Here is a 26300-nt window from a genome sequence, read left to right on the forward strand (position 1 = left end):
ATTTGCTGTATCCTTTCCTTTTTACTTAATCGTGTGGCATGAGTTGTTATGTTACACCAGTGCCTCGTAAACTTACGAAAATAATTTTTTCTTCGCCGTTAATTGCTGCGTTTATGTTTTAGATCAGGGACAGCGAATATCTATTCGCTGATTGTGAACTTCACTAGCAGAATCCAATGATACGACTCGGCCGTGGTTGGAATCCCCTTTTTACATTATCGCTGCTGTAGTATGACGTTCCCTCTTAACTTACTTGCAGTTATAATGAATATCGCTGATCCCAACAGCGACCATACGGGCCTATACTCGATATAGTTTTTGTTTTTCGACAAGAACATGTTGAGCAAGTGAATAAATCCTTGTCAGAAATTATAGTATTTGAATGACAGTGTTTTTGAGGGTTTTCGTGTGAATGCTGTGAAACTACGAAAAATTTATACCGCCTTTCCGAAGTGACAATGATTAAGTTGTTTTCTTTGAAACAGCAGAAAAAGGACGGAGAAGCAGCCCCCAAATCAGGGACTCAAAAGAAAGCTTCCGCCGCGCAATTAAGAATAACTAAAGGTTTGTCGAATTGTAGTGTTTGTAAAGCTTACGACAACAGAAATAAGCGGAAGTATACTGAATGCTAAGTGAGTGGTTACAAATTTATATATTTGTCGTATGATTTTGAATTTGTTCATTACAGATATAAATGAACTTAATCTTCCAAAAACCTGCAATACCGAGTTCCCAGATCCGGATGACTTACTCACGTTCAAGCTTATTATATGCCCCGATGAGGTACGAGGAAAAATGTGTACTGGCAGTACTCTCACGCAAGTAGAATAGTTTGTTAGATTTTGTCATATTTGCATCATCATCTCTCATAAGAGATTTTCGTAGAAGCACTATATTAAAAAGCAATCGAGACCAAGAGTTTTCTGCAGAAATTATTTAGATGCTAGTCTGTGATTTATACTTAAACTGACAGCACAGAAATAGTGTGTTATTGAAGTAAAAGACATTTTCTGTATGGTTATTGTTGGTTATCAGAAGTTATTTTGTACATTGTAATGTTCTTGTTACCTCTGTTGCTTTCTTTTATGTCGATAATTTTGTAAAATGTGGGAGAACTTGCATGTCATTTTGACTGAAGTCACACACAAAATTCAGTGTAATTGGTTTGTGACGTAGGTATTTGTATTTCAGGACATTCTATTGCTTTTATAGTCAGTATGATTACTGCTGAGGTTTGGTACAGCCTGGATGTGATAATGTAACAGAAGAGTGAGCTAGACATAAATTTGGTCCCACTCAGATAAACTGTCATGCCTTTTTCATAGGCCAATGAGGTCCTTCATTAATTTTTTATTTATTTATTTTGATTCAACATCAACTGATTACAAAAAGAGGGTTTTTTTTTTTTTGTTCCAGTCTTCAGGATAAGTCAGAGCCTTACTTGCTAGGGTTACATATTATTGTCTGGCACTTTTATCTACACAACTTTTTCTAAATTTAGTTGAGAGAACAGTTACATACATGAACTATATATTTACAAAAATGTTATCGCCATACGTATATTAAGGAATCTACAGTTTGTGACATAGTCTAAGATCTGAGATGACTTATATTTTCAGATAGATGGTCTTCCATCATGCGAGTGTACGAAATCTAGAAACTGATCTATTGAATATACAGGAGTGTTTAGGAGCCATAATTTTAATTTCGTTTTTAGTTTTGTAATGGGCAATTTGGAGATATTAGGATGGAAGCAATTCAGTAGTTTTATTATGCCTGCTTAGTGAGGGCTTTTCTCATAGTGTTGTTCTATGAGATATGATGTGGGGTCTCTCTCTACCTCTAGTGTTGCGAGCGTGTATTTCTTTATTAAATTTTTTTTACTGTTTACTGCCATAATGATTATGTTCAGCACATATAGGTTATGAACAGTTAGTATTTTAAATTCTTTAAACAAATTTCTGCAGGACTCCCTGGCACATTTCTTTCCCACAATTCTAAGTGCCTTCTTTTGTAAGATAAGTACACGTTTCATATTACCTTTACTGCTGGATCCCCATACCTCTATCCCATAACTTAGATGGGATTCAAATAGTGCAAAATATATTTGCCTCAGAGTGTTGATGTTACAAAAAGGTGTCAGTTTTCTTAGGACATGTATGGTAGTACATAGCTTTTTGCAAATATCATTCACATGATAAGACCAGTTTAACTCTGCATGAAGTGTCAGGCCAAGAAATTTGGTAGAGTATTGTTTTTTAATGTATTCGTCACCTATTAAGATTTGGTTTTCATGAATTTTTTGCCTCCCAAGATCAAATTCAATATAGACAGATTTATTTGTGTTTAATTTTAGTTTGTTTTCATTAAAATACTGCAGAATTAAGCCTGCTGCAGTATTGGATTCCACTTCAAGCTGCAAATAGCTTGGATTGCAGCATATTAACGTGTGGATAGAAGTTTCTTACGATAACATTTATTAAGTTTCTTTTTATGGTGTTTGTTTTGGTAATAATTTCATACGATTTGCTCTATATTTACAAATGTTGAATATGAAAACGTGCACAAGCATTAAGGTAGTGAGCTAAAATATAGTAAAAGTAGGCCTACAAGAAGAAAGAAAAGATCAAATATTTATTTATTTATTCGTTCATTCTTTGTCCCACAGTCTTCTGCCAGAGTATTAGTGGTTTCCTATTAAAGTGTACTAGAGTATCAATACTGTGCCACCCACACTAGTACAATAAAATTAGTGATCAGTGAAAATGCTATGATAGACTTAACATTGTGTTCTTCCGGATTGTCATATTTAGGGAGTATGGTACAGATAGCTGTTCGGCTGTAGCAATTGTTGCTCAGTTTAATCTAAAAGTGGCAGATCTTGGCTTTGATCCATGGTGTAATGATGTTATGATTTATGTTGCATACGTGAGAGCTGAGATAGACCAGAACACACATTGTTTTGAACATGCCGTTTCATTTTCTGTCATGTAGCATGATCGTGGGTATTCAGATCTTTGCTGAATTTTGCAACATTACTTTTTACTGACTTACACATTTCTAATGTGTAGAGACTGCCAAGAGATAGAATGAGTGATGTTTGGGCACTTATGCAGTTTAGGGGGTACATGCACAGATCACGAGAAAAGTAGCTATTTTTGAAGGAAACACCTATTTCTGAAGATATAAGCATACATATGCATGGAATACCAAAAAAGTACTTATTTTCGTATGGATGGAAAAAAAGATAAATTAACTGTCTGCTTTCACCAGTCGGCGTTTTGAGGAAAATCCATTCCACAATTTCATTGAGCATGTTCGAAAAATCTATCCTAATGCTGCAAATTAACTTGAGATAGCTATTTTTATCTAATCTATGATTCTAACTTTAATGTATATCTGTGCGAAATAAACAAATATGATTTTTTTGAGAAAATTTTGTTATGAATTCCATCTTTTTTGCAAAAAAAGGAAATACGGAAGCGTCCGATCCCACCCATCTGCTTTGACCCATGACGTCACAAATATGGCGGAAATGACCATAAACCACGATTCCAATATGGCGCATATAAAGTCATTACGTACACATTATGAGGACGAAAATACACCGAAAAACAAACACACGTTCCACAAAAAGCCTAATAACACTAACGGGACAAGTGCGGGAAATGGGGGGTTTTTGGGTGGGGACAAACTAAATACAAACAAATTTAGACACCCACCCCCATACAAAACCACGCAAAAGGACGAAAAAAACAGACATCACAAAACTCCTGAAATACCACTGAACACAATATCATCTGGAATCGGACGCTTCCCTTGACCTATATAGCTCAAAAACATCTCCCGATACCAATACCAACATTCACAGCCATACATTGGGATCGAACACTTCCCTTGACCTGTTATCCTTACGACATCTCCACATACAGCCGTCCCTGGTCCGAGACGCCGGAACTTTAAGTAAGCCTCATTTCTTCACGACATACTGAATACTTCACGACTTCATCCAAAAATCCGAATAGTTGAAGAAATTTTATTAGAGACAACGCACTGTCCCCCATCATAGCCGACAACTGAAAACTGTTGACCCTGTCAGTCATATCCATACCTACCAAAGACATAAAAAAAAGCAATTTACCAAAATTCACACACGATGCCACTCTCACAAACTAAATTCCGCGCCGTCGTGACGTCACACACCACAACAGCCTTACGTCACGGATCAAAGCCGACGGGTGGGATCGGGCGCTTCGGTCGACCCCAAAAAAAAAAAATATTTTTGAAATTCCGTGCATACATATGCAGTACATCATTTTTGATAAAAAAAAATTTTGAGACCTTTTTTTTCCATCCATACGAAAATAAGTACTTTTTCGGTGACGCACACATCAGATATGACTGTAACGCACAATTTTTGAAATAATTTTTTTTTTATTCCGTGCATATATATGCTTATATCTTCAGAAATAGGTGTTTCCTTCAAAAATAGCTACTTTTCTCGTGATCAGCGCATGTGCCCCCCTAAACTGCATAAGTGCCGACTTTTGAAAGGGAGAATGGCAGCTGTGAGTTGGCTTTACCCTGTTCATTACTGTCACAACTATCTAATTTTTGAGGAGACTGTCTGAGCTGTGTGTATGGTACCATACCATACCATACCATACCATACTATACTATACTGCATTACACTATCAAATTGTGCACAGTAACCAGTGCGAACAGGCTTTGGGCTTGTGCAGTACAAGATAATGCATTAGGTATAGTGCACTTTGTTCAGGTTACTGTAAGTTTTGCTGATATAAGTCTGTCATTTTAAGTTGTCCCAGATCCGTAGGTCTAAAAATCATGTTTCTGATATGTGGGATGTTTCGGAACAGTGTAATTTTGTATCTAGCATAAATTTCTTGGTTCTCATGTGGAAGTTCAGGAAGGTGGTTTTCTTTCTGTTGAGTCTCAGGTTATTCTGTCAGACAAATCAGAGTTAACCTGTACTTTCAGTTACATGTTCTTAAGAGTTCATTGTCATTTCTGTTGGCATCAGGAGACTGAAGTAAGATTAAAATTACTTGATAGTTGGCACTTCATAAGTTGGAGCTGGCTTACTTCAATCAGAACACTCAGTGCCATGCCCAAACCATTCGCCATTTCCCAACTGCCTTAACAGTTGGTCAGTTCATTTCCAGTTCCTTGTCCAGCATTATTTCTTGATGTGTTTGGATCCAGAATTGTGGGCATGCCATTTTTACACTCCTGGAAATGGAAAAAAGAACACATTGACACCGGTGTGTCAGACCCACCATACTTGCTCCGGACACTGCGAGAGGGCTGTACAAGAAATGATCACACGCACGGCACAGCGGACACACCAGGAACCGCGGTGTTTGCCGTCGAATGGCGCTAGCTGCGCAGCATTTGTGCACCGCCGCCGTCAGTGTCAGCCAGTTTGCCGTGGCATACGGAGCTCCATCGCAGTCTTTAACACTGGTAGCATGCCGCGACAGCGTGGACGTGAACCGTATGTGCAGTTGACGGACTTTGAGCGAGGGCGTATAGTGGGCATGCGGGAGGCCGGGTGGACGTACCGCCGAATTGCTCAACACGTGGGGCGTCAGGTCTCCACAGTACATCGATGTTGTCGCCAGTGGTCGGCGGAAGGTGCACGTGCCCGTCGACCTGGGACCGGACCGCAGCGACGCACGGATGCACGCCAAGACCGTAGGATCCTACGCAGTGCCGTAGGGGACCACACCGCCACTTCCCAGCAAATTAGGGACACTGTTGCTCCTGGGGTATCGGCGAGGACCATTCGCAACCGTCTCCATGAAGCTGGGCTACGGTCCCGCACACCGTTAGGCCGTCTTCCGCTCACGCCCCAACATCGTGCAGCCCGCCTCCAGTGGTAACGCAACAGGCGTGAATGGAGGGACGAATGGAGACGTGTCGTCTTCAGCGATGAGAGTCGCTTCTGCCTTGGTGCCAATGATGGTCGTATGCGTGTTTGGCGCCGTGCAGGTGAGCGCCACAATCAGGACTGCATACGACCGAGGCACACAGGGCCAACACCCGGCATCATGGTGTGGGGAGCGATCTCCTACACTGGCCGTACACCACTGGTGATCGTTGAGGGGACACTGAATAGTGCACGGTACATCCAAACCGTCATCGAACCCATCGTTCTACCATTCCTAGACCGGCAAGGGAACTTGCTATTCCAACAGGACAATGCACGTCCGCATGTATCCCGTGCCACCCAACGTGCTCTAGAAGGTGTAAGTCAACTACCCTGGCCAGCAAGATCTCCGGATCTGTCCCCCATTGAGCATGTTTGGGACTGGATGAAGCGTCGTCTCACGCGGTCTGCACGTCCAGCATGAACGCTGGTCCAACTGAGGCGCCAGGTGGAAATGGCATGGCAAGCCGTTCCACAGGACTACATCCAGCATCTCTACGATCGTCTCCATGGGAGAATAGCAGCCTGCATTGCTGCGAAAGGTGGATATACACTGTACTAGTGCCGACATTGTGCCTGCTCTGTTGCCTGTGTCTATGTGCCTGTGGTTCTGTCAGTGTGATCATGTGATGTATCTGACCCCAGGAATGTGTCAATAAAGTTTCCCCTTCCTGGGACAATGAATTCACAGTGTTCTTATTTCAATTTCCAGGAGTGTATTTTGTATTTAATCATGCATGATAACCACACACACACACACACACACACACACACACACACACACACACACAGAGTGCTAATGAAATACACACATTTCATACATAGCACTAACCAAACACTACTGGCTTCTTCTGCACAAAATGTGATTCACAGTGACCTATGCAGTTATCACAATGACTAGAGACCGGCTCACATTTGATAAGCTTTGCATGACATTGTGTGAAGCTGATTTTTGAAGGCTGCAATTTGTTGTTACAACTAGGTCACCAGTGTCGTAAACATAACCACACATAGCAGCGTTGTGGCGTATTGCTGTGGTTAGTGAATCGACCTGCTGTGTAGATCACACATTTGAATCGTATCAAATGTTGCAAATTTTTTTTTATTTCTGAATCTAATCAAAATATTGTTATTATTTCTGTTCAATTAATTGGTTTAAATGTATTTTTTTGCCTCTTGCTTCTAATTCTTTGCTGCATCATTCTCATCGTCATAAAGACTTTATTTACTCTTATTTTTCTTCCTATAATTGTTTTTATGTTTGTAATCTGCCTGAGTCAACTACAATCAGCCTTCATCTACATCCACACTCTGTAAACCACTGTGAGGTGCATGGCAGAAGGTACACCCCATTGTATCAGTTACTAGGGTGCAGGAAGAATGACTTTTTGAATGTCTATGTGTGTGCTGTAATTATTCTAATCTTATCTTCATGATCCCCATGCGAGTGATGCTTAGGGGATTGTAGTATATTCCTAGAGTCACCATTTAAAGTCAGTTCTTGAAACTTTGTTTTTAGAGTTTCTTGGGATAATTTACATCTACCTTAAAGAGTCTTCCAATTAAGTTCATTCAGTATATTGGTGACACTCCCCACAGATTAAGCAAGCCCTCCTACAAACACTCAATATCCTCTGTTAGTCCTATCTGGTACAGTTCCAACACACTTGAGCATTATTGTAGAACTGGTTGCACAAGTGATTTGTAAGCAATTTCCTTAGCATATTTATTGCACTTCCCCAGTATTCTACAAATAAGTCTACCATGTGCTTCACCTGCAACTGAATTTATGTAATCATTTCATTTCACATTCCACAAAGTGTTTCAACCAGGTATTTGTATGAGCTGGCCAATTCCAAAAGGGATTCATTGACTTATAGTCACAGGACACTACATTTTTTTGTGATTCAAAGTGCAGAATTTTACATTTTTTAACATTACAAGCAAGTTGACAGTTTCTGCACCATGTTGAAATCTTATCAAGATCTGACTGAATATTGATGCAGCTTCTTTCAGATAGTACTTCATTATAGATAAGTTCATCATCTGGAAAAAGCCTGATTTTACTGTTGATATTGTGTGCAAGGTCATTAACATACAACATGAACGGCAAGAATAACACACCCGAAGTTACTTCCAAGATAATATGTTGCATCCTCCCTACCAAAAAGTCGTCAATCCAATCACAAATTTTTCTAGATACCCTATATGATTGTATTTTTGACAATAATCCTAGGTGTGGTAATGAGTGAAATGATCTTTGAAATTATAGTGCCAATGAGAATGCCAATGATATCAAGAAAATAGTTTGTTTTTAAAACTGAAACTGAATTCTTTCTATCTTGAGTTTGCTCATAGAGGTTATCTTTAATCGCCACGAAGAAAGCGATCATGATTTCAGTTTTTCTGCAGATTGTTGACTGCCATTTCCTCAGATAAATGACACCTCCCAAGGTTGTGATTAGGATACAAGTTTAAATCCATGGCTACAAAATGTATCATCCGCTTCTGTTCAGTCACTGGTCACTCTAAATCATCAACAGGGCATCTCATATTGCCGACATACTTTGCAGCATCCACTGCCAACATTGCTCCGTGTTACACATTAATAGCACTTGTGAAGTGACCCACTGTGTTTGTGTGTGACCTATAACCAAGCAGTGGCTGGCAGCTGATGTGGCAACACTACAGCAGCAAGTGACAGACATCAACAAACAAATAATTTTAATTGGACTATAGTATTACCTCCAAAGACTGTACTGGTACTGGCACTGACATTCAACAGTAAGTCATTTACGTAAAGAAAGGCCGTGGGGCACACCTTGTGCATTTTCGCCGTAATCAGAGTAAAACCGTACATTTTGATATGTCATTCATCATTGTGTTACATTGTAATTTTTTTCCCCATTTGTGAGCTGACTGCAGCTTGTCTAGTAGTGTTTTGTGGTCTGTAACATTAAACAACTTGTGAGAGATCTAGGAAGATGCCAACCTTTTTTTTTAAAAAAGGTCTAAGGAGTGTATGTACTTGTATATAGAGCGGGATAACTTTTGCCACTTCCAAGCAATCAGAAAATGTAACTGTGATCAACAATAAATTGTATACATTAGAAAGTGGAATGGCTATTGTGTTTATGCAGTTCTTAATAATAAAACCTGGAACGTCATAAATTCCAGAGGACAGGCTCTATGTATTATTTCGTCAGCAGTAACGTCCCAGAAGAATATAGGGTCCATAGAAGTTTTTATTTTATGTTTTTCTGTTGGGTGTGGGTTTCTTATGCTTTATAATATTTTCTTTATAATACTTCCATAGTAGTTGTGAATATATTTGCAACTTTTTGTGGATTAGTGACTGTAGAATTGTTGTGGACCAGAGTACTGTTTTCATGTTCACGAGATAGTTCATTTGTTTCATTTCTTTTAATTTTCCACACTACCTTTGTATCGTTTGAGAACATTGCCACATAGTTAACATTCGCTGTTCGCTGGGTTGTGCTTAAGGATTTTAACATATTGCTTAATGTATCTCTCTTATTAGTGTTCGCGATTAATATAGTGTATTTAAATTTGAGAGGAAAAGCAATATTGAAGAGGTTTAGAAATGTATTTCAGGAGGATGCCTGTTTTTTGTCATCTCTTTCATATACTTCATTTCATTTTTTGGTGCTAAAGAATCATTGAAAGTTTTCATATTTTCTCAATTAATTTATAACTTTAGTTCTGTGTTTGTTGTTGGAGCGTGAAAGGACGTCATTTGTGAGGTAGAGGACTTGGGTACAGTGATCACTATAACCTGTATCCAAAGGTTCTGCTGTCTGTTAGACAATTTATAAACATCTGGTTGAGGGTTTTGGTATGATCTTTGCATCTTGTAGGGAACGTTAATGTAATTTTCAGACTGGATGAGCTTGAGAGAGTCAATAGAGGTTCTCTCACCTGCCTTGGAGACTGAAAATCAACATTTAAAGTTACTACAGAAATTTGGTACTTTTTTGTTTTGATAAAGTGTGTTGTTTAGGAGTATCTCAAGATTTTTGAGAAAAACACACACATTCCCTGTTGGGGAATAGTGAAAGCATGCAATAATTATATTTGTTCTAATTTTTTTTGTAGCAGCTAGCTAAACATTATTATCTTGGTTGAATTAACCGAGCTGGTCAAAACATATATTTTACAAACTTTGTTTATAAATATGGCACTGCCTCCATCATCTTTCTGACTTTTTATGCAATAGTGGGATGTTAATGTATAACCCGGTATGCTAATTGAACAAATTTGGTCTGATTTCAGTCAGTGTTCTGTAATGCATATGACATTGACATATTTCAGGTCTCTTGTTGATAAGAGTTCAGTGTCTGCAAGCTTGTTATTGATTGCATGTTTTGGTGACATGCAGAAAAGTTTTTCGTACCATTATTCGGAGATGGCACACCACATAATTGCCTATGGTACCTTTGTATTGGTTGCCTGTTGTGACTCCATTATGTCTCTTTCTTCTGAGATGTCTATAAGACAGGTGGACATAGATGACTCTTTACTATCACTCCTCCTGGGATAGAAAGCTTGGCCATAATAAATTTTCTGAATTAAATGTGTTACTTGCATAATCTGTGTAGTTTGAGATTGCTTTTGTCTTTGGGTACAAGGTGTTCCATACCTCCTGCAGGTCCAGGGTAAGAATAGGCCCGAGGTATTCCTGCCTGTCGTAAGAGGCGACTAAAAGGAGTCCGTCCCCCTCAAAATGGTAGTATGAGCCTGTGTCCGGAGACAGACGGTTCAACGACTTACATTTGAAGTCATTTTGGTTTTTCGCTTATTCTGGTTCGTTCCTTCCTTTGTTTGTTTCCTTTCTTTATCCTTCTCTCTCCCTCACTGTCGTCCTTACTTTTTACCTTGCCTTCTTCACCTTGCCTTCTTGTCCACCCTATGGTCTCCGCCTCGGCGTTTGAGACAGTCTGTCCTTTCTCTCCCTCTCTCGCTTTTTTTCCTATTCTTCTTTTCTCCCTGTGCATGCCTGAAGGCCAACCCATGCATTTGCATGTGTAGGCGGTGACGGGGTAACGCGTAATTGCCCGCCCTGGGTAGACAAGTAGGGCCCGTGCATACCCCCTGGTAAAGGCCAGGCCCGGGGAGGGGTGATTGCCCGAGCTGACACCTTCCGACCATGCCGATTGGTCCCTCCTGGTCCGTTTCTCGGGAGGTGTGACCTGAGGTGTAAACATTCACCTAAGGCGGGAGCACCCTCTGAGAGGGTCCCCACAAGGAAGAGTGCGCCATCGGAGACGTGGCAATCTTGGGGGATTCATCCGCAATGGTTTTCTCTTTTTCTTCACTCTCAACTTCTGCCCAAAAACGGAAACTTGACCAGCCACCAGTGACAAAAGTACTACCGCCTGCCCCAAAGTTCCTTGTAGTTTCTAGATCTGAGGACGGAAAGGATTTTTCATCTGTCAACCCTTTAGTTATTCAGAAGGGCATAGATGCCATAGCCGGACCTGTCAAGTCTTGTACCGGGATGCGTAACGATACCTTGTTGTTGGAAACTGAGAGCGCCTTTCAGGCACAAAAACTCCTTTGGGCCGCCCTCCTGTACACGTTCCCTGTCCGGGTGGAGGCTCACCACACTTTGAATTCGTCACGTGGTGTGGTATCTACTAGATCACTCGACGGGTTGACTGAGGAGGAGATTGTCTTTCCTCTCTGAGCAGGGCGTGACAGCTGTCCATAGGGTCATGAAAAAGGTCGACAATTACCTTGTACTGACGCGGACACTTTTCTTGACCTTTGATAGTGTTCAGCTGCCGTCGCGCATCAAAGCGGGCTATGACGTTATTTCTGTTCCCCCCTATATCCCGACACCTACGCGCTGCTACCAGTGTCAGCATTTTAACCACACTCACCAGTCTTGTTCTAATGCGGCTAAATGCGTCACTTGTGGCAGGGACGCCCATGAAGATGACTGTCCACCTCAGTCTCCTCGTTGTGTGAACTGTCAGGGTGACCATGCAGCATCCTCCCACGACTGTCCCATCTACAAGGATGAACGCTGTATACAGGAAATTCTGGTCAAAGAGAAAGTGTCCACCTCGGCTGCTCGTAAGCTTTTTGCTAGTAGGAGGCCCACGCTGCTCCCAGCAGAGAAATACAGTACTGTCCTTGCCTCTCCTCGGCCTATCAGGGAGGTGTCGACGCAGACATGCGATCTGACCTTTAGTGCTACGGTCGTCCATCCGGCCAGTGCTAAGATCGCCCGGTCAACATCTCCTCTTCCTCCCGTCACCCCTAAGACACAAGCACCTTCATCAGCTTCTGCCAAGACTAAGACCCAGAAGTCAGATGCACTGGCCTTCAAGAAGGAACCGTCCCATGAAGACTTCTTACGTACCCCGAACTCCCCGTCATCAACCAATACTTTGACTAAACGACCTTCCAAGAAGGCTCATAGGAAGCAAAGTTCTCCTTCTCTGCCACGGCGCATTTCTTCTCCTGCACCACCCAGCGGTTGCCGCCCGAGGCCATCATCCATTTCACCTGGCCGCACCCCTGGTAGCCGAACATCTGGCTGTTCACCGGCGGAGGAAGCTCCCCCTCCCAGCCATCTTAACATGGTGGCCGACGAACCTATTGAAAAAATGGACGATGACTCTCCGCCTGTTGATAGCGGCAGCAGTGCTCGCTCGAAGCCAGGCCCTCAGCGGCCTTGGAGGTCACCCCTTCTTGCTTCTCCTTTTTCTTTATCTTCTCACGGTAGCACTTCTTCATTGGAATATTCACGGCATTCGCTCCATCCGAGAGGACTTGAAGTTGCTGCTACGCTTGCACTGTCCGCTCGTAGTAGCTCTCCAGGAAACGAAGCTACGCCCATGCAATCGAATTGACTTGGCACACTATGCCTCTGTACGTTTTGACCTACACCCTGTGGCAGGTATTCCGGCTCATGTAGGGGTTAAGTTGCTGGTGCGGGATGATATCTGCTACGATCCCATCACATTGCACACCGATCTGCAGGCAGTTACCGTCCAAATTACTCTCCCCACTTTCAAATTTTCCATTTGTACTATTTACACTCCGTCGTCGTCTGCTGTTACTAGGGCAGACATGATGCAAATTATTGCTCAGCTACCTGCACCATTTTTGTTGACCGGAGACTTCAATGCCCACTATCCCCTATGGGGCTCTCCGGCATCCTGCCCGAGTGGCTCCCTGTTAGCAGACGTTTTCAGCCACCTCAATCTTGTCTGCCTCAGTACTGGCACCCCTACTTTTCTTTCGGACACAACTCACACTTATTCCCATTTAGACCTCTCTATATGTACTACCCAACTTGCACGCCGGTTTGAGTGGTACGCTCTTTCTGATACGTATCTCCTGCATCATACCCGATCTCCATGCTCAACTAGATGGGACATCTCCAAAGCAGACTGGGGGCTCTTCTCTTCCAGGGCGCCATTTCAGGATCAAAACTTCGCAAGCTGCGATAGTCAGGTCGCACACCTCACGGAAGTCATTCTCACTGCTGCTGAATATTCCATCCCTCATACTACTTCTTCTCCATGTCATGTACCGGTCCTCTGGTGGACCGGAACGTATAGAGATGCTTTACATGCTCATTGACATGCTTTACGCACCTTTAAACGCCACCCTACAATGGCGAATTGTATTAATTATAAGCGATTACGTGCGCAGTGTCATAGTGTTATTAAAGAAAGCAAGAAAGCCAGCTGGGCTGCTTTCACAAGCTCCTTCAACAGTCTTCTGTTGTCTGGGGTAGCATGCGCTGGCTATCTGGCACTAAGGTCCACTCACCAGTTTCTGGCTTGCGGTCTCGAATGACGTCCTTGTGGCCCCTGAGGATGTCTCCAATGCCTTCGGCCAATTTTTCGCAGAGGTTTCGAGCTCCGCCTTCCTCCCCCGAAAACAGGCAGAGGAGGCAAGGCCACCTAACTTCCGCTCCTTGAATCATGAAAGTTATAATGCCCCATTCACCATGTGAGAACTCGTAAGTGCTCTTGCCCGGTCACGGTCCTCCGCTCCAGGGCCTGATTCTATTCATATTCAGATGCTGAAGAACCTTTCTCCTGCGGGTAAATGTTTTCTTCTTCGTACTTATCATCACATCTGGGTCATGTTCCCACATGCTGGCGCGAAATCTATTGTTGTCCCGATTCCTAAACCAGGGGAGGACAAGCACTTGCCTTTCAGTTATCGACCCATTTCCCTTACCAGCTGTGTCTGTAAGGTGATGGAATGAATGGTTAACTCTCGTTTGGTTTGGCTGCTCGAACCTCGACGCCCACTTACCAATGTACAATGTGGATTTCGTAGGCGCCGCTCTGCTGTTGACCATCTGGTTACCTTGTCGACCTTCATTATGAATAACTTCTTGCTGAAGCACCATACAGTGGCTGTGTTCTTTGATTTGGAGAAGGCTTACGACACCTGTTGGAGGGTGGGCATTCTCCGCACCATGCATACATGGGGCCTTCGTGGTCACCTCCCTCTTTTTATTCTTGCATTTTTAATGGATCGACAGTTCAGGGTACGTGTGGGTTCTGTCCTGTCCGACGCCTTTCGCCAGGAGAATGGGGTGCCACAGGGCTCAGTTTCGAGCTTCGCTCTCTTCGCCATAGCAATCAATCCAATAATGGATTGCCTCCCAGCTGATGTATCAGACTCCCTTTTCGTGGACGATTTTATCATCTACTGCAGTGCGCAGCATACATGTTTCCTGGAGCGCTGCCTTGACCATCTTTACTCCTGGAGTATCGCCAGTGGCTTCCGCTTTTCTGCCGAGAAGACGGTCTGTCTTAACTTCTGGTCCTTACATCTTGGTCCCGTTGCTCTCCAATTTGTGGAGACAACAAAATTTTTAGATCTTACATTTGACAGGAAACTTAGCTGGTCTCCACATGGGTCATATTTGGCTGCCCGTTGTACCCGTTCCCTAAATGTCCTCCGTGTTCTCAGCGGTACGTTGTGTGGAGTGGATCGAACCGTCCTACTTCGCCTATATCGGTCGATCGTCCACTCAACGCTGGATTATGGGACCTTTGTATACTCTGCACAGCCATCCATCTTACGCCGCCTCAACTCTCTACATCAGGGGCTATGTTTTGCGATCGCAGCGTTCTATACTAGTCCCGTCGAGAGTCTTCATGCTGAAGCCGGTGAATTGCCACTAACCTACCAGGGCGATATACTGCTTTGTCGGTATGCCTGTCGGCTTTTACCAATGGCCGATCACCCGTCTTATCGTTCCTTTTTTGACGACTCTCACGACCGTCAATACGGGTTGTATGTATCTGCCCTGCTACCCCCTGGAGTTCGCTTTCGTCGCTTCCTTCAGCACCTTGATTTTTCACTCCCTGCAACCTTTAGAGTGGGCGAGAGCCACACGCCACCTTGGCTCCAGGCTCAGGTTCGCGTTCACTTTGACCTCAGCTTGCTCCCAAAGGAGCTTACCCCAGCTTCGGTATACCGCTTGCGGTTTGTCGAACTTCGTTCGAAGTTCATTAATACGATCTTCATTTATACAAAAGACCAATGATGGTGTCGAGTGTTCTTTTATTGTCGGGGCACACAGTTTCAAATACCGGCTCCATGGCCATTGTTCAGTCTTCACAGCTGAGCTATTTGCCCTCTATCAGGCTGTTTTTTTACATCCGCTGCTACCGACATTCAGCTTATGTCATCTGCTCTGATTCCCTGAGTGCCATCCAGAGCCTCAGTGATCCGTATCCGGTTCACCCTTTCGTGCACCGGATCCAACGCTCTCTTCAGCAGCTGGCGGGCGATGGTTCTCCGGTTACCTTTATGTGGGTTCCTGGCCATGTCGGCGGTATCCCTGGGAATGAAGCCGCAGATGCCGCCGCCAAGGCTGTGGTCTTCCAGCCTCTGGCGGCTTCTTGTTGTGTGCCTTAATCTGATTTTAGCAGGGTGATTTGTCAGCGCATTTTATCACTGTAGCATGCCGATTGGTCTACACTTACTGAAAACAAGCTTCAGGTCTTGAAACCTCTCCCCACGGCTTGGACGACCTCTTCACGCCCTTCTCAGCGGGAGGAGGTCGTTTTGGCCCGGTTATGGATTGGATACTGCCGGTTCAGCCACCGCCATCTGCTGATGGCTGTGCTGGCGCCGTTCTGCCCATGTGGCAAGTGCTGACAGTATGCCACATTTTAACGTCCTGTCCAAATTTTAATATACTGCGCATTGATCTTGGCCTGTCAAGTACTCTGCATGAAATTTTAGCGGACCCAGGAGCAGCTGCTCACGTTCTTCGTTTTATCCACTTGACAAACCTGTCTAAGTACATTTGATTATGCTGTTTTCTTTTAATCTCTTGCCTGTTAATGTGCCTTTTATAGTGTTGTCCTTTTTAGTTGCTGTTTTAACATTGTGCCTCGCAGTGCATTCATGATTTAGTCTGGGCGCTAGTGACCACTGTAGTTGTGCGCCCTAAAACCACAGAAGAAAAAAGCTGGTCCATAGCGATTTTGTTTCTTGTAACTAAGCACTATTGTGGGGCCAGTACTTTTTGCTTCAGTTCCTATTATAAAATTAGCGATTTCTCTTCTGGCGAGGTTGTTTAAGTAAAAACCTTTTTTGTGTATAACATTCCCTGCAAAATTCACTTACTTTAATTACTGCAACATTTGCTAATTGTGAACAGGGTTTATAGCTCTGCAAATTTGTATGTGTTACTTCTGTATTTGCACATGACCAGTTTGCAAGTTCAATTTAAATGGCATGTTCATTAAAAATACCTTCTTTTATGCAATGCAAGGTAGTTTGTTTCTTAATTTTTAAAAGATAGAGGCTTCTATTGCAGGCACCATCATTTTTTTCCTCCTGCAGTTACCACAATATTAGAAGTACATGTTTCGGGAGTGTTGTGGTTAGTGTTTTTCAGGACAAAACATGCATTAGCTTGGGAATAAAAATAACCTAAACATTCAATGTGAGCATCTTCATTTAGAATCTAGATATATCGCAGACTTGGAGTTGTCACCCAAGATGGTAGACTTGAACTTTTCACACATTTTTCATTTTCCAAGAAAGTTCGTATTTACTTCAGCTTTGTTTGAGTAATTACTGATAGATAACAGTTGTGACATAAGTCACTTAAGAGGTATGCACTCATTTTTACATAATTTGACAATTATATCAGTGCTATAATTGGCACTCTAAAAATTCATGGAAGTCACAGTTTGTGTGGTGACTACTTCCTTTAATGACACATTTTGACTTATGCATCACCAGATTAATCAGGATTAAGGAGAACATGTCATAAATAGGTGTGGAGTAAAGTAATGAGATTTTCTCCTTAACCTTGATTAATCTAATGATGCATAAATCAAAACAAATCATGAGTTTGTGAGTTGTGCTTGCATTGTTTTGGGGCACATATTCATTTTAGTTGATAATAAACACGGTTGCACTTTATCTGTCAAGCTGATAGTGTTACGCACATTATTCCTGAAGTTCTTACTTGAAGCACTGGAGTCCATGATCCTTGTTTACAATTTTCTCGGTGTTGGTGAGACAGTTTATGTTTTGGAGGTAGGAGTATAGCCAGTTTCCCATTGTTTGTCCCATTCTGTAAAGCGATTGCTACCCAACAAGTGAATTTTTGATTCATACAGTCAAAAGCTTTAGAAAGATATAACAGATGTATGTACAGAGTTGCAGCTCAATATCTCCTTTGGTTCCTTCTCTGTAGGAAAGGTTCACATTCGCATCTACATGCATGCCAAAGTACCAACTTGTGGATACATCTTATGAAAGGTGCTCATAACTTACAATCTCCTGCTTTTGGGAACTTTGTGCTGAATAAGTTTATATTACTGATTCTTTTTATTATTATTTTCTGGGGTCATCTCATTTTTTCCAAAATTCCTGTCTTTCTTTTTATGATTTGGATGCGGGCTGAGTTGGCATCTCTTTGCTTGCAGCTTCAGGCAGTGTTGGCTTTGTGGTCACACAGCTTGAGGCTGTTGCCAATGGACATCACTGTGGGGGTCCGGATGGGAGTTTGTCGAGCTCATCCCACGCATCCCCCGATCGGACTACGGCTGTGGCTGCCCGGGATACTGCCCACATTGAGGCTGACCCCTCACCCATGGTAGAGTGGGAGGTCGTCTCGAGGTGTGGCAGGGGGCGAAAGACATTCCGGAGGGCTGAACGGAAGGCTCTCCAGTTTGTCTGACGAACCGATTTCAGGCTCTGTCTCCGGCTGATACTGATCTACGGCCGTCGGCCGGACATGGCTGCTTGTCCTGTTCCAGAGGTTGCCCCTCAGTCTGCAAGATCGGGGCGGTCGCAGAGGGTGGGCTTACTGGTAGTTGGGAGCTCCAACGTCAGGCGCCTAATGAGGCAGCAAGAGAGGGGAAGAAAACCAATGTGCACTCCGTGTGCATACCGGGGGGAGTCATTCCAGGTGTGGAAAGGGTCCTTCCAGATGCCATGAATGGTACAGGGTGCATCCATCTGCAGGTGGTCGCTCATGTCGGCACCAATGATGTGTGTCACCATGGATCGGAGGAAATCCTCTCTGGCTTCCGGTGGCTATCTAATTTGGTGAAGACTGCCAGTCTCGCTAGCGGGATGAAAGCAGAGCTCACCATCTGCAGCATCGTCGACAGGACTGACTGCCGACCTTTGGTACAGAACCGAGTGGAGGGTCTGAATCGGAGGCTGAGATGGTTCTGCAACCGTGTGGGCTGCAGATTCCTCGACTTGCGCCATAGGGTGGTGGGGTTTTGGGTTCCGCTGAATAGGTCAGGAATCCACTAAACACAGCAGGCGGCTACATGGGTAGCAAGGGTTGTGTGGCGTGGACTGGGCGGTTTTTTAGGTTAGATGGCCTCCAGCAAGTACAGAAAGGGCAACAGCCTCAAAGGGTGTGGGTTAAAGTCAGGACATGCAGGGACCAAGCAGCAATCGGTATTGTAATTGTAAACTGTCGAATCTGCATTGGTAAAGTACCGGAACTTCAAGTGGTGATAGAAAGCACCGAAGCTGAAATCGTTATAGGTATGGAAAGCTGGCTGAAGCCAGAGAGAAATTCTGCCGAAATTTTTAGAAAGGTACAGACGGTGTTCAGAAAGGATAGCTTGCATGCAACCGGAGGTGGCGTGTTTGTTGCTGTTAGTAGTAGTTTATCCTGTAGTGAAGTAGAAGTGGATAGTTCCTGTGAATTATTGTGGGTGGAGGTTACGCTCAACAACCAAGCTAGGTTAATAATTGGCTCCTTTTACAGACCTCCCGACTCAGCAGCATTAGTAGCAGAACAACTGAGAGAAAATCTGGAATACATTTCACATAAATTTCCTCCGCATGTTATAGCCTTAGGTGGAGATTTCAATTTACCAGATATAGACTGGGACACTCAGATGTTTAGGACGGGTGGTAGGGACAGAGCATCGAGTGACATTATACTGAGTACACTGTCCGAAAATTACCTCGAGCAATTAAACAGAGAACTGACTCGTAGAGATAACATCTTGTACCTACTGATAACAAACAGACCCGAACTTTTCGACTCTGAAAGCGCAGAACAGGGAATCAGTGATCATAAGGCCGTTGCAGCATCCCTGAATATGGAAGTAAATAGGAATATAAAAAAAGAGAGGAAGGTTTATCTGTTTAGCAAGAGTAATAGAAGGCAGATTTCAGACTACCTAACACATCAAAACGAAAATTTCTGTTCCGAAACTGACAGTGTTGAGTATTTATGGAAAAAGTTCAAGGCAATCGTGAAGTGCGTTTTAGACAGGTACGTGCCGAGTAAAACTGTGAGGGACGGGAAAAACCCACCGTGGTTCAACAACAAAGTTAGGAAACTACTGCGAAAGCAAAGAGAGCTTCACTGCAAGTTTAAACGCAGCCAAAACCTCTCAGACAAACAGAAGCTAAACGATGTCAAAATAAGCGTAAGGAGGGCTATGCGTGAAGCGTCCAGTGAATTCGAAAGTAAAATTCTATGTACCGACTTGACAGAAAATCCTAGGAAGTTCTGGTCTTACGTTAAATCAGTAAGTGGTTCAAAACAGCATATCCAGACACTCCGGGATGATGATGGCACTGAAACAGAGGATGAAATGCGTAAAGCTGAAATACTAAACACCTTTTTCCAAAGCTGTTTCACAGAGGAAGAACGCACTGCAGTTCCTTCTCTAAATCCTCGCACAAACGAAAAAATGGCTGACATCGAAATAAGTGTCCAAGGAATAGAAAAGCAACTGGAATCACTCAACAGAGGAAAGTCCACTGGGCCTGACGGGATACCAATTCGATTCTACACAGAGTACGCGAAAGAACTTGCCCCCCTTCTAACAGCCATGTACTGCAAGTCTCTAGAGGAACGGAAGGTTCCAAATGATTGGAGAAGAGCACAGGTAGTCCCAGTCTTCAAGAAGGATCATCGAGCAGATTCGCAAAACTATAGACCTATATCTCTGACGTCGATCTGTTGTAGAATTTTAGAACATGTTTTTTGCTCGCGTATCATGTTGTTTCTGGAAACCCAGAATCTACTCTGTAGGAATCAACATGGATTCTGGAAACAGCGATCGTGTGAGACCCAACTCGCTTTATTTGTTCATGAGACCCAGAAAATATTAGATACAGGCTCCCAGGTAGATGCTATTTTCCTTGACTTCCGGAAGGCGTTCGATACCGTTCCGCACTGTCGCCTGATAAACAAAGTAAGAGCCTACGGAATATCAGACCAGCTGTGGGGCTGGATTGAAGAGTTTTTAGCAAACAGAACACAGCATGTTGTTCTCAATGGAGAGACGACTACAGGCATTAAAGTAACCTATGGCGTGCCACAGGGGAGTGTTAGGCGACCATTGCTTTTCACAGTATATATAAATGACCTAGTAGATAGTGTCAGAAGTTCCATGCGGCTTTTCGCGGATGATGCTGTAGTATACAGAGAAGTTGCAGCATTAGAAAATTGCAGCGAAATGCAGGAAGATCTGCAGCGGATAGGCACTTGGTGCAGGGAGTGGCAACTGACCCTTAACATAGACAAATGTAATGTATTGCAAATACATAGTAAGGAGGATCCTTTATTGTATGATTATATGATAGCGGAACAAACACTGGTAGCAGTTACTTCTGTAAAATATCTGGGAGTATGCGTACGGAACGATTTGAAGTGGAATGACCATATAAAATAATTGTTGGTAAGGTGGGTACCAGGTTTAGATTCATTGGGAGAGTCCTTAAAAAATGTAGTCCATCAACAAAGTAGGTGGCTTACAAAACACTCGTTCGACCTATACTTGAGTATTGCTCATCAGTGTGGGATCCGTACCAGGTCGGGTTGACGGAGGAGATAGAGAAGATCCAAAGAAGAGCAGCGCATTTCGTCACAGGGTTATTTGGTAAGCGTGATAGCGTTACGGAGATGTTTAGAAAACTCAAGTGGCACACTCTGCAAGAGAGGCACTCTGCATCACGGTGTAGCTTGCTGTCCAGGTTTAGGTTTCAAGAGGGTGCTTTTCTGGAAGAGGTAGCGAATATATTGCTTCCCCCTACTTATACCTCCCGAGCAGATCACGAATGTAAAATTAGAGAAATTCGAGCGCGCTCGGAGGCTTTCTGGCAGTCGTTCTTCCCGTGAACGATACGCGACTGGAACAGGACTGGGAGGACTGACAGTGGCACGTAAAGTGCCCTCCACCACACACCGTTGGGTGGCTTGCGGAGTATAAAGTAGATGTAGATTCCAACTGTCATATTTTGCAAATTTTGTTTACAAAATTGGTTGTAAATTTTGTTTGCAAATTATGACAGTGTACATGTGATGTGTTAAGACAGTGAAATGAACCTGTGACCACTGGAGACAGTGCCACAAGTTCCTCCAAAAAATCGTATCACAACACACACTTAAATGTCATATTAACAAATGTAAATCCACCTGATGGTGGAGGTTTAAACCTTTGAAACGCTTCGTGGAGACAAACAGTGACTGGTAACAGTAAACTTGTTGTTTCATTTAATCCCAGACATGTGACTGGCTCGAAGACTTCTTAACTAATAGAACCCAGTCTGTTGTCATCAGCAGTGGTTGTTCATTGGAGACGGGGGTAACATCAGGAGTGCCCAGGCAAACAGGGCGGACAGCAACCTGTGATTGTTCACTGATGCTGGTGTGTACAGGAAGGTGTCTAAGATAAGTGACTGTAGGTGATACAAGATGATGGAGACAAAATTTTTAGTTTGGTGTGATGAATAGAGCTGGCTCTTAATGTAGAAAAATGTAAGTTAATTGGGATGAGTAGGAAAACCAAACCCATAATATTCAGAAGCAGCATTCGTAGTGTCTTGTTTGACACAGTCACATATTCAAAATATCTGGACATAATGTTGCGAAGCGATATTAACTGGAACAAGCTTGTGAGAATTGTGGTAGGGAAGTTGCGTAGTTAACTTTCGGATCTTGGGAGAGTTTTAGGAAAACGTGGTTCACCTGTAAAGGAGACCACTTGTAGGATGCTAGTGCAACCTATTCTTGAGTACTGCTGAAGTGTTTGGGGTCCGCACCAGGTCGGCGTGAAAGAAGACATTGAAGCAGGTCAGAGGAGAGCTGCTAGATTTGTTACCAGTAAGTTCGATCACCATGCAGGTGTTACGGATATGCATCAGGAGCTCGAGTGGGGACCGCTGGAGGTAATAAGACATTCATTTTGTAGAACACTACAGAGAAAATTTAGAGAAGCAGCATATTAAGCTGACTGCAGAACGATCCTACTGCCGCTAACGTACATTTTGCGTAGAGATCATAGAGATAAGATCGGATAAATTAGGGCTCATGCGAGTGGAACAGGAAGAGAAACGACTAGTTGTGGTACAGGGTTTCCTCTGTCTTGTTCTGTACAGTGGCTTGCGGAGGATGTAGCTGTGGTACTTTAAGTCCCACTAATATTTTTATGTGCTGCTTAGATTCTTCTTATTGGAGGAAATTGAAGGTTATGTCCCTCAACCTAAAGGGAAACTTTACTGAAAGAGTATAGATTTTTACAGTCATTAACTTTTAATTTTTTGTGTGGACTTTGTCAGTCTCTAATCATCTTAGAAGGCAACTATTGGTCTTAATGCTGCATTTGGTATTCTCATAAGTAGTCAGCAAGAAATACCAAAACAGATTACTCTGGCCTGAGAAAACACACTCTTTTGAGTGGACAATTCGATTTCACTTTCTTGTGTTTTGATCTACAGCCTCAGAATGTCTTCGTTACAGAGACCTTGTTCTTACAGAACATGAGGAAGATGTTCAGTGGTATATGCCTCACAGGTTTATAGAGAGCGGTAGAAAATGTCGAGGCGTGGTGGAGATATGAATCTTATTTCTTTTACAAAATGTACAGATGGGGTGTAGTGAAGCTGCAAATGTAGTGGCCATAGAGAGATGCAGCATTCACAAAAATTATTGGTTTAAGGGAAGAAAGTTAAATCTTGCAAAACATTGTAAGCAATGTAGTATTGAATTGGTGTTCTCAAAATTCTATGAAGTGGTATATTACAGTTGGTGCTGCCAGTACACACTGTTTGTGTGTATGTAGTACATCAGAATGCCAAACTGATGTTGGTTGCAACACATAGATGATGACTGCAAGGAATTAATCAAGAAAACAGTGTGCTATTCAGAATCAAAAGACTGCATGCTGCAACACTGTGAATACTTTCCTGGAAGCTTATTTGGTAGATTTTTTCAAAGGATGTGGTCCAGAAGAAATGACAGAATATGAGCTGTAGTTTTGTACTGAATCATTTTATGTATTTTTCTGAAAACTATTTATCTGTCACTAAAGATCCTGTTAAAAGGGTTTCATTTGGAGAACAGAAGCACATTCCATTCCATTGCAGTTTGTTTTGGTGGTAAAGAACCGCAGAATATCAGCATCTGTACTATTAGTAACTGCCTTCGTCATAATACCATTGCAAATCATGCATTCATAATGAGGCTGAATGAGAATTTGAGGATAATGGTAGGAAAAATTGAGCAAATATTGATGCCTATTGATCTGTTTAAGTTCTGCCATGAAGTTTCAGGCATCTACTTTTTAGTGTTACACAAAAAGGAATTGAATAAGTTCAGTTTGAGCAGAAAAGGCTTGCCTCAAAATTTCTAGGACAAGGGAAAACTGTCAGATATGCCCCTTGGTTTAAACAGGATCAGAGTAAGCATAGTTTCTAATGATGTTGCAGCATTCACTGTTAATGCATTTGAAGCAGGTGAAGAAATTCCAGCTGTTTCAGTTACAACATTAAAACCTGGACAGTGTGTTACATGTATGTATGTGACAGTTCATGGTGGGTGGGAAATGTCTGTGAAGTTTGATTAGAACAAAAAGATGCCTTTGTCAAGTTTATGCGCCCTGTGGTCATACCTGTTCTTTCAACTGCCCATCTACTAAAGATACTTACTGAATTCCAGAGCAACATGTATTTAAACTCATAAAGCATCATCATCGTCACCAGGGCAGTGCTTTTTTCAGAATCCAAACAAGACGGTATTTGCAATTTATTCAATCTTAAGTGGAAAGTAATTATTACAGTTGTATAGTAATGTTTGAACTTGTATTTTTATTGACATAAAAGCAATTTTAACTGCTTTTACTTTCTGTATACTCATTAATGTCACATTCTAGTAATGTACTATGAAAGTAATAACTTTTAGCACTGTTTTTCATCCATCAGCAGGCGTGGGTCTAAAATCCATACTAATGTTATAAGTGTGGAAGTGACATTGTCTGCTAAATATTTTACTGCTAAACTGATGAACTGATTTTGATGAAATGTGGCATGGGGATAGCTTGAATGCTGAGAAAGAACATAGGCTTCTCTAGAAAATTAAGAATATCAACCACTTAGTGTGAAGTAGGTATGCAGATTTTTTTTTTATTATTATTATTTTTATGCTAATGCAGTGGTCGGTGGCTCAGTGTTTAAAACCTATTCTGTGACAGTGTGAATCAAAATGCATATTTGTTAGCAAGGTTTCTGAAATTTTAAAAATAAGTGCTACCCCACCTGGTGAAGCTGGACAGTTTTTATGATGAAATGTTGTGAACGTTCATAGTGAAATCCAGTGGTTAGTCCGTCAGCCATAGTTAGGACTGTTACGTCTGCAAAGCCTTAATGGAGGTAGTATTATTAGTATTTATTTTATGATATGCCTAGAAAATGTAAGTCTGGTTTAGCTCATAGTTCTAAGAAAGCTCAAACTGTGGAAGTTACTGGAACCTGACAAATCTCGGAGCAATCTCAGATCCACTATAACTTAGATGCAGAACATCATCTGGCCTTAAGAGCTAGAGTGTTAGTAGGACACTCACAAGCCCAACACATTTTAGATGCTGAGCATCATGTGTTTCTTATAGCATTCTGAAACGCTTGAAGGCTCACTATGACGGCATTGTTTAATGCCGTACGACAGGCAGACACATTGTGCCTTTACGTGTAGGCTGCATTTTGACAACGACATGTACTCATGTCATAGTTTTATATTCTGACAGAACGTAACTTTGCAGTGTTACTTTTAAATGGCCATAAGGCCGTAATTGCAATAGTAACAATAAATATTTTAGACAGTCAACGGCGACTATGATGCCTTTTACGAAATATTATGTGTCTGTGAATCCCAACCATGAGAAGTTAATCAATAGTTACAAGAGTTTTCAAGTTTGAAGTAAAAAGAAATAAACAAGAGGTGCAATGTTTTATCTGTTCTATTGAACTGCAAAAGTGCTGCATATTTTACTTTGGTTACAAGAAAAGATGACACCTTATCAAATTAATGACATCGCTTTATTTGATAATTGACAAGATACTACATGACATTGTAAAAAATATACATGGTCCATGTGACCTTATCAACCATCATTCTCCTTGCTTGGAAGATTGGTGATGCACAAAAAATTTCCCACATAGGCTTCAAGCAGAGGCCATCAATGAAAACAGATATCCCCCGTACCAACAAAGAGCACCAGAAGACAGGGTTTGGATGCAGTGATAAAGTTTCAGAATAGTAGCTACATTAGTGGCGTTAATATAGTTGGTTGGTCCCATACTCCTGAATTTTGTCAGCATTGTTTACTGCGCATATCAGTGTGAAGGTCTGCGGTTCAGTGCATGCTAGAAAATATATCTGTGAATATATTAACAAACACAGTGATCACACTATTTTTAACTCCAGAAACACAGAACTAGCAACTCCCGCAGACCAAGTACTCATATATAGTCCAGCCATTACGTCCACAGCAATGAAGCTGTGTGGAGGCTTTTAGGTTTTGCGTTGTACGAAAGACATCCAACCATAACACACCTC

General features: G+C 42.4%; 1 protein-coding gene across 1 annotated transcript in view; it reads left to right on the forward strand.

Moving 5' to 3' along the window:
- The first annotated feature begins 244 nt into the window (after positions 1–244).
- Positions 245–26300, forward strand: part of LOC126260089 (NEDD8-conjugating enzyme Ubc12) — a 35843-nt gene continuing 9787 nt past the window's right edge. The window contains exons 1-2 of the mRNA XM_049957302.1: positions 245–564; positions 689–783. Of these exons, the coding sequence (XP_049813259.1) occupies positions 459–564; positions 689–783 (201 nt within the window). The 5' untranslated portion in view covers positions 245–458. The remainder of the gene's footprint in view (positions 565–688; positions 784–26300) is intronic.

This window comes from Schistocerca nitens, chromosome 5 (assembly GCF_023898315.1).
Source record: "Schistocerca nitens isolate TAMUIC-IGC-003100 chromosome 5, iqSchNite1.1, whole genome shotgun sequence".
In the NCBI taxonomy this organism is placed as follows: Eukaryota; Metazoa; Arthropoda; class Insecta; order Orthoptera; family Acrididae; genus Schistocerca; species Schistocerca nitens.